We start from the raw sequence: 9,538 nt of genomic DNA on the forward strand, positions 1-9,538 counted from the left end.
TTTTTTTTTTTTTTTTTTTTTTTTTTTTGCTGAAAATTAAACACTTTAAATAATTATAATGTAGTAACTCTGAAAGTTATATTCTTGTGCCACCTGTCCAACCTGGGTTTTTTGTTGCTGTTTCGTTATTTTTTGTTTAACGACTTCTCTGGAAAAATTTTGTAAAATCTGTATTCTTTACTGCGTGTGGTCACTGAAGTCTCTGCTTAGTTAGCTTGGCAATCAGGTAATGATTAGAGATTTCCTTAAATGCCCTGAACCAGTAAGTTTTCCATCCTTTGTTGAGGGGCTCTGTGTGTGTTGGGTATGCCTTTACTATTTTGGCAGTTTTTAACTCTGTCTTAGCTTTCAATTTCTGGTTGTGCAGATCCTTAAGGTCAGTCAGAAGTGAGTGATTCAGGCCTTCTCAGCTCTTTTCTGGGCATGCATGGAGTCCTACACATGTACCCTATGTATAGTTTCCCAAGAATGTCAAAGTTTTTCTTATTTTTGAGATGGAGTCTCACTCTGTCACCTAGGCTGGAGTGCAGTGGTGCAATCTTGGCTCACTGCAACCTCTGCCTCCTGGGTTCAAGTGATTCTTCTGCCTCAGCCTCCTGAGTAGCTGGGATTACAGGTGCCCGCTGCTATGCCTTGCTAATTTATTTATTTTTTATTTTTAGTAGAGATGGAGTTTCATCATGTTGGCCAGGCTGGTCTTGAACTCCTGACCTTGTGATTTACCCGTCTTGGCCTCCCAAAGTGCTGGGATTACAGGCATGAGAAACAGCGCCCAGCAAACGTCAAAGCTTTTCAAAGCCCCTTATCAACACTGCACTCTCAAGATTTTCAATTTTTTTTTTTTTTTTTTTTTTTTTTTTTACCAGTCTCTTATTTGCGCTACCTCAGGCGCTGTGATGTTAAACAATTGCTGCTGCTTTTTGTTCTTAATGCCTTGATGTCAGGACTTTTGTCACTGAGAAAGCTCTGAGTCAGGTTAAATAAAGACATGTCCTGTAAATGGGCTTTTCCAGAGAGCTGCCACAGATGCCAAGTAGTGACAACCGTCTGGAGATGAGGTTTTATTGTGGGGGTGGGGAGGCACCAAGCCTTTACGCTCCTTTCAATAGCTCCTAAGCTTCTGTTTCTTGGTTACTGGCTTTCAAGGCTACGGTGGAGCTGGGAAGAGCGGGATGGAAACAGGTCAAGTTAAAATGCCATGAAGTTTACTGTTCTTACTAAGATTCAATCATTTTTCTTTAATAAATGTTTCTCATTGTTGCAAGCCTTTGGTTAATTTCTAGAGTTCTGAAAATGCTGATTTTGGCAATTCTGGCCTGCATTCACATTGCTTTTATGGAGGAACAGATTTTCAGAGATCCTTATTCCACCATTCTAGAGGTGTTTTGTCCATACACATTAATTTCTGTATTGTACTTTAATATAAAGGTGTAGTCAGGACATGCTGAAGAATACTCAGTTTTTGCTCCTGACTGCTATACTTTTTGAGTTACCTATTTTTTCCTGCCATTTCTCTTAGGTTAGTGCTATGAGTTTTCCCACAGCAGTCCCACTTCCCTGGTTAATGTTACTTCTACAATGTTGTAGGGTCAATAATGAAATAGCCTAGTTGGTTAGCAACATGTTAGGATAGGCTTGCAGGGTCCACTGCAAAGTATGTTGACTTCATGACATTGTAGCTGCTCAAAACTCATTTTGGCTTTTTCTCACCGATGTCCTGGAAGATACAATTTTTAGGCATTTGAGTTTAGAGAAAGTGATTTGGTGATGGGTGATTGCTGAGTCAGATTACACCTAGAGTTGTCTACCTAATTCTGGGAAACATGTTTTAAGAGAAACTTTGACCAAATAGCCATTTCAAGTTAACAGTGACCAGGCTGGTGAGTGGGCAAGTTCCGAAACTGTGCCACATGAGGAATAATTGGGAAGAGTGGTGAATCTCATTGGGAGAAAAAAAACTTGGTGGGGGGGGATAAAGAAAAATTTATTGGGGTACATGATAGGGCTGATACGGCAATAAAATTATTTTCTCTGCCTCTACCATAATCATGCCCTCATGATTATGACCAATAAGCAAAGGTTATAACAGGACAGGTTTTGAATCAGTATGAAAGAAATTTCTAATAATGAGAACTGGCCAACAATGTTATTGACTAAGCATCTACCATAGCCCAGGCCTGTGGAGACAAAACCAAATAAGACAGAATTGCTATCTAGAGCAGCTCATAAAGTGAAAACCTCATCCTTAAAGTGATGAAACAAAGACTAACTGACCATCTGTTAAGGATCCTGAATTAGATACTGAAGTATGTGATAACTAAAGTCCACTCTAAAATGAACATTTTAAGAGTCTGGCACCCCTACAGAGCTGACAGATAACTTTAGGGTGAGATAAAATATTCATTGAGAGTCTAGAAGATTCCAAGGAATACAATATATTTTCTAACTGTGCTCACCAAGGTCTTTTACGGTCACGAAATCATGCATGAAGTTGGCAGCAAGTCAACCTTACCTTAGGGTTTTACTGACACCTAGTGGTTATAATCTAAAATGTTAAAAGACAACATACAATTATCACAAAAATGTTCATATTTATAAAATCATAAATGAATATAGTGATAAAATTCATTCATTTTGAACTCTCTTTCCAAAAGAAGTTAAAATTGCTTGAATGGCATCTTATATCTGAAATATTTTTATCCTAAAATTTCAAACTCTTTAACACTTGATTATAAGCAAGCCTACAATGCTATAAATTTATCTTTTAACTCATATCTTTCAGTTGCAGGTTTTGAATCAGTATGAAAGACATTTCTAATAATTAGAACTGTTCAACAATGTTATTGACTAAGCATCTACCATAACTCAAGCCCAGTGGTCTGGCTTTGAATCTGCTTTCAAACTCCACCTTGTGTTGCTCAGAGTTACTTCGCAGGCCATGTTCATAGCCCTCAGATGGTCTAAATGCAACGATGCCTGTGCTAGAGAAGATTACATTCTACCTCTCTGATCTATTTTAGTGATATGGGAATTTATGTCAGGAATTACAATTCTTTTTTATTCTTTTTTCCTTTTTTTTTTTTTTGAGACCAAGTCTTGCTCTGTCGCCAGGCTGGAGTACAGGGGCACAATCTTGGCTCCCTGCAACCCCCGCCTCCTGGGTTCAAGTGATTCTCATGCCTCAGCCTCCCGAGTAGCTGGGATTATAGGCATGTGTCACCACACCCAGCTAATTTTTGTATTTTTAGTAGAGACGGGGTTTCACCATGTTGGCCAGGATGGTCTTGATCTCCTGACCTCATGATCTGCCCGCTTCGGCCTCCCAAAGTGCTCGGATTACAGGCGTAAGCCACTGCACCCAGCCAGGAACGACAATTTCAATATATTTACTATCTGTCCTTCATTTTATTATTATTTAGCTTCTGTTAGCTCAGTGTTAGCCAAAACATCAGAAAGAAATAAAACTTATGAGAAGTGTATTAGCAAATGTGTGAAAAGTCAAGTACTTTTATACTCCAAAAAGTATTTGGAGCTTATAATTCCTTTAAAAGTCATATTGAGGGTCATAGTTGGAGAACCAGCATTTTGCATATGTTATGATGGTCCCATAACCATCCAAATGTTAGTGGTACCCATTTTCTCCCATTTGCAAAAGTTGCTTAGTTATGAAAAGTCATCTAGACATATGGAACCTAAGTATGCTATCTTGTAATTTCCCATAAAATCCTTCAGGTACTTGAAGAAATTCTTCACAAACTTTGTTTCCATTTAACATTCTTTTCTCCAGATAACGTATGTGTTATCTCTAAGCTTTCTCACAGCAACAATGCCCTAACCTCTCAATTATTTTGGTTTCTCTCTAGGATGGACTAGGATTGCAATTAAGCTTAACCCATTAAGTGTGGGGTTTATAGATATCGACTTCTTTTAATACACTGAATTAATTTATGGATTTATAGAGCATAGGTCTGGCATCTGCAAAGTGTTTAATGGACTGGATCATTCTAAAGGAGAATTAGAGGATTATGAAAGATAATCAACCTCAAATCAATTTTAAGGTTTTTTTTTTTTTTTTTTTTTTTTTTTGAGAAGGAGTCTCGCTCTGTCTCCCAGGATGGAGTGCAGTGACGTGATCTCGACTAACTGCAACCTCCACCTACCGGGTTCAAGCGATTCTCCTGCCTCAGCCTCCCGAGTAGCTGGGACTACAGACGCCTGCCACCACGCCTGGCTAACTTTTGTATTTTTAGTAGAGACAGGGTTTCACCATGTTGGCCACGATGGTCTTGATCTCCTGACCTTGTGATCCGCCCACCTCAGCCTCCCAAAGTGCTGAGATTACAGGCGTAAGCCACCGTGCCCGGCCCAATTTTAAGGTTTCTAAAAATTAGTTACAGATATTTTTAAATTGGTAATAACAATAATAATCAGCAATAGCCCTAATTAAAAGTTTTGGTCTTCTTGTCAAAATTAATACCTTATAAATTTTTGGGTGATCATAAAGACTGTTTAACAAGATGGAACCAGCCCAGTGATGGATGACAGGTGTGATTCTAATGTTTTAAATGCTTTTAATGCAATAATTTATTTTAAATTATTCTTTATACCTCACAAAGACAGCAAGTTATTAGAAGAAAGTATACTAGATTAGAAGTAAGGAGATTTGGGTTCCAGCTTTAGTCCTGCTCCCTACTAGGCTTGTCACCTATTGCAAATCACTTAAAATCCCTGAGCTTTGGTTTCTTTATCTACATCATTTACTTCATTTAGCTCCACTGCTAGGCTGTAAAAAACATGTAGTATTTATGACTGTTCACTGCTGTATCTGCAGCCTCATTCCCAAGGCAGAGCAGGCACTCAGCTAATGTTTGCTGGCTGATCGAATTAAGGATTAGAAACTAAAAAATACAAATATTGTTATGCATGCTTCAGAAGGTTGCCATGAGGCTTAAATGTTACAGTGAAATACCATATGGGAAAATGGGTGCATTCTTTTTAAAAGTTTTTAAATGTGGATACATTCTTGGTAACTAACTTAAAAGAAATTAAGGTAAATGGGTTAATAATTATAAGTTATTTTAAATCACTACTTTTATATATTTATAAGTATTCTGAGAAAAACAGACTCAGCCAGGTGCGGTGGCTCATGCCTGTAATCCTAGCACTTTGGGAACCCAAGGCGGGCAGATCACTTGAGCCCAGGAGTTGGAGACCAGCCTGGGCAACACAGCAAGAGCCCATCTCTACAAAAAATACAATAACTAGCCAGAAGTGGTGGTGCACGCCTGTAGTCCCAGCTACCTGGAAGGCTGAGGTGAGAAGATCACCTGAGCCTGGGGGTCAAGGCTGCAGTGAGCTGTGATGGTGCTGCTGCACACCAGCCTGGGTGTCAGAGTGAGACCTTGTCTCAAAAAAATAAAATAAAATAAGTAAAAGAAAACAGGCTCTGTCTATCTAAAGGCTCCGAAGACTTCAGTTACTGCTTACTAAGATTAGCAAGGCTTTGGAGAGAAAATAATCTGTGATTTTAATACTGCAGGTAAATTCTCTAACACATTCAGATTAAAAAGTCAAATGTTAATTCCCTATGCTACAGCACAGTCATAATATGTAATACCTTAACCATATTTTAAAAAGATAAGAGATGGACGCCTACTAACCTTCAAAGATCTAAGACATTCTCTTAAGTGAAAAATAAAATAAGCAAATAATGTTTATATTTATATAAAGAAAATCAAGCTATAAATTTCTAGATTTTCAAATACATTTGTATAGGAGTATCTCACAAAAGGCCTAGATGGTTCATACCTAACTGGTAACAGTGATCTGCCTTCGAGGAGGGGAGTGAGACTGTATAAGGGCAAATAGAGATTTTTGCTTTATTGGCATTGCCTGAAATTTTTTAATAGCAGGAATGTGAAAAAATAGATGACAGCATATTACTAATCCACTGAATTCCTTAAGCCTTACTTGAATATTGAAGCTGGTCCTCGCAGGAAGGGAGCACTGCAGCTTTCAGTAGCACAACGTTTAGGCATCCTCTCTTTTTTTTTTTTTGAGACAGAGTTTTGCTCTTGTTGCCCAAGCTGGAGTGCAATGGTGCAAACTCAGCTCACCATAACCTCCACCCCAGGTTCAAGCAATTCTCCTGCCTCAGCCTCCCGAGTAGCTGGGATTACAGGCACGCGCCACCACGCCTGGCTAATTTTTTATTTTTAGCAGAGATGGGGTTTCTCCTTGTTGGTCAGGCTGGTCTCAAACTCCCGACCTCAGGTGATCTGCCTGCCTCAGCCTCCCAAAGTGTTGGGATTACAGGTGTGAGTCACCACGCCTGGCTAGGCATTCTCTCTTATAGTAGGTGAAATAGTTTTCCTATAGAGAAGAAAAGCTAAATGGCTGACAGCACTGATATTGAACATTAAATATCATACGTACTAAAAAAAACTAACCTGTAAAATTAGAAAGACTAAGGAAAAATATATTTGCTGGTTACATATAATGGTAATAGAAAGCTAGTAATTAAATATAATTCTCATTAGAATTACAATATAGCCTTTGAATATTCTATTAAATAAATGAATTCAATTAGTTTCATTTTCAAATTAGTTTTATTTTATCACATTTGATTGGCCCAGTCCATTAGACAAAAAGACATATTGACTAAATACAACATAATTTCTATAACCTGAGGGGACTCGCACATCATTACCTGATTGCTTGCTGATTTGGCTGTTGATTGGTTTCATGACTTTGAAGCTCCCCTCCTATGACAATTCTTCCTCCTCTAAGGAATTCCTCATTGCTGTTTCTTCATCCTGCTCTAACAGCTCTGTCTCTTCCATAAACTTCCTTTCCTGGGATGACCTTCTGTCATATGTTGTTCTTTGTAGGTAGTCTCCATCTAAAAGCAGCCCCTGTGTCTGTGACACGCTCTGCTCCGGGAATTCAGAGGCCTCCAGTGACTCTGTCACTGCTCCAGGACCACCAGGCTCATCCTCTGGTTCTGGAGACTGATGTGTGTCTTCCTTATGCTCATACATATACAGTCTCTTTTCAACCACTTCACGGATCAACACTGAAAAGTTAAGTGTCCAGACATCATTATGATTTTCATATTATGGTATATTTTAGGAGTTATAATGCTGACTTACAGATGATTACAAAACCTTCACGAAGCCTCATCCCTTTCCTATGTCATAACCTTTTTTTTGAAGTCAGCATACTTAACTTCACACTTAATGCATTAAATATAAATTATACTGTTTTAACAGAATATCATTTATGAAGTAATGACAGAAGATATTAATAGATATCAAATTATAAAAGAGTCAAAATAATATTGAGGGTAAAATTTGCACTTCTATTAATACAATTGATATACTGAAAGTTTAAGTATTAGAACTGTAAAATTAACCTTTCAATTATTCAATTTATTCTTTCTACTAAAAATTTTAGAGATCAATTTTTGGATAAAATAACTTACTGTCAAGCACTGTTCTTCCCACCATACTATATTCCATGGTTTTTTCAACTTCATTCATTAGCCATGGAAGAAATCCTATCTCAATATCTGTAATAAAAGAATCCATTGATTTTTATGTATCATCAGAGGAATAATGTGCTTTTCTCCTAATGTAATAGACTCATCAACATTAGTTTCTTAATAAAAAGTGTTAAGTAGACTCATACAGCATAACTTTTGCCATATTCCTTATATATGTTCCGGTCAGTTTCCCTTCTGTTGCATAAGTGATTTTTTTTTTTTTTTTTTTTTTTTGAGAGTCTCGCTCTGTCGCCCAGGCTGGAGTGCAGTGGCATAATCTCTGCTCACTGTAACCTCTGCTTCCCAGGTTCAAGTGATTCCTCTGCCTCAGCCTTCTGAGTAGCTGGGACTACAGGCGCACGCCACTACGCCTGGCTAATTTTTGTATTTTTAGTAGAGACGGGGTTTCACCATGTTGGCCAGGATGGTCTCAATCTCCCGACCTCGTGACTCACTTGCCTCGGCCTCCCAAAGTGCTAGGATTACAGTTGTGAGCCACCGCGCCTGTCCCAATATTTAAGAACTATGAGGCCTTCCTTGGAGTCAAGGCATTTGAAGTTTCCTTCATAGGTGCAATCTGAGATGGATCAGGGAGGAAGGGGGAGGATGTGGGTTTGGGAGAACTCCAATCCAAATGCAATGCAAATCTGGAATTGAGCAATGCCAGTAAAAGAAAGTCTCTACCTGAAGCCCAGAGCCTAATGCAAGGAAGCTGATCAGACTCAGAGAATGCAGGTGAGAGGGCATTTGAGGAGGCAGCCATCTAGAAATAGGTCAGAAACTAGGTGTTTCCATCAGTATTAAGTTTGTTCAAACTGAAATCTACTGTGTAAGCATTTTAAAAATATGGTCTATTACAATATACATTTTAAAGTTTCAAAACAGTATTTTTTGGGGCAGGCATCTAATTTTATTTTTCAATAGGATGAAATGGAGAATGTGATAGAATATTATATTCACTACTATAAATAATTGTAATCTCAGGTATGAATTTCATTTGCAAGCTTTTAAATGATCTATAACTTACATTTTGGCAATCTGTGATAGAAAAAAGGCTACTGGTCTCTCTGGCTAACAGAGTCCAAGCTAGAGCCCAGGACAGCAGGATGGTAGCTGAGAATGAACACTGGACTTGGAGTCTGAGTTCCAAGTCAGTTTGAGGCCTAATATTTCCACTGCCTGAGGAGTTGGGAGCAAGGCATTTAACTTCTCTGAGCTTCAGTTTCTATTTCTGAAAAAATGGGAATTCTATCTGACCTGTCTATCCTACAGGGTTATTGGGAGTATCAAATGATATCACCTATGAAAAATACTATGTATATTAATAATATTTGTCTGTGATCTCACCTCTTTGTATTGAATTGAATATGTAATCAGTGAAAATTAACATTACTAACATGTGTCCCAAATACTACTGCCCAACAAAATAGGACCTGTACACCAAGCACGGTGGATGTAAGTGCTTTTCACCCTGAGGAAGGTGGGTGGTGGTGAGGACATGCAACTCTTCCTTTCCACTGGCTGAGCAGCTAGGAACGCGGACTTTGAGGGGATACAGACAGACAGCTATCAGGCTATTGGTTCCCTAATGGCAGAGATCAGGGATCCTTCTTTTTCTCCAATACCAAACACTGCCTGGAACAGGGTAAGAGCCTAATTAAATGAATAAATGACCTTGATGGCTGCCCTCAAAGGGTTTTTTTTTTTTTTTTGAGATGGAGTCTCGCTCTGCCGCCCAGGCTGGAGTGCAGTGGCCGGATCTCAGCTCACTGCAAGCTCCGCCTCCCGGGTTTACGCCATTCTCCTGCCTCAGCCTCCCGAGTAGCTGGGACTACAGGCGTCCGCCACCTCGCCCGGCTATTTTTTTGTATTTTTTAGTAGAGACGGGGTTTCACCGTGTTCGCCAGGATGGTCTCGATCTCCTGACCTCGCGATCCGCCCGTCTCGGCCTCCCAAAGTGCTGGGATTACAGGCTTGAGCCACCGCGCCCGGCCT

The 9,538-nt window shown here is 39.2% G+C and overlaps 1 protein-coding gene and 1 long non-coding RNA gene across 4 annotated transcripts in view; one reads left to right on the forward strand and one right to left on the reverse strand.

The window, feature by feature from the left end:
• The window catches only part of LOC108540559 (uncharacterized), a 38,172-nt gene that overhangs the window by 11,373 nt on the left and 17,261 nt on the right, over positions 1-9,538 (forward strand). The window lies entirely within an intron of this gene.
• The window catches only part of RSPH3 (radial spoke head 3), a 24,789-nt gene continuing 21,708 nt past the window's right edge, over positions 6,458-9,538 (reverse strand). For 2 of the 3 annotated variants that reach the window (XM_017889671.1, XM_017889672.1), the window contains 2 exons: positions 7,484-7,570; positions 6,588-7,075 (listed from right to left, as the gene is read on the reverse strand). In XM_017889671.1, the coding sequence (XP_017745160.1) occupies positions 6,765-7,075; positions 7,484-7,570 (398 nt within the window). In that variant the 3' untranslated portion in view covers positions 6,588-6,764. Of the gene's footprint in view, positions 7,076-7,483; positions 7,571-9,538 lie in introns of all 3 variants that reach the window. The other variant, XM_017889670.1, reaches the window with a different exon arrangement.

The sequence above is a fragment of the Rhinopithecus bieti genome, unplaced genomic scaffold, assembly GCF_001698545.2.
Source record: "Rhinopithecus bieti isolate Rb0 unplaced genomic scaffold, ASM169854v2 scaffold_18548, whole genome shotgun sequence".
Taxonomy (NCBI): domain Eukaryota; kingdom Metazoa; phylum Chordata; class Mammalia; order Primates; family Cercopithecidae; genus Rhinopithecus; species Rhinopithecus bieti.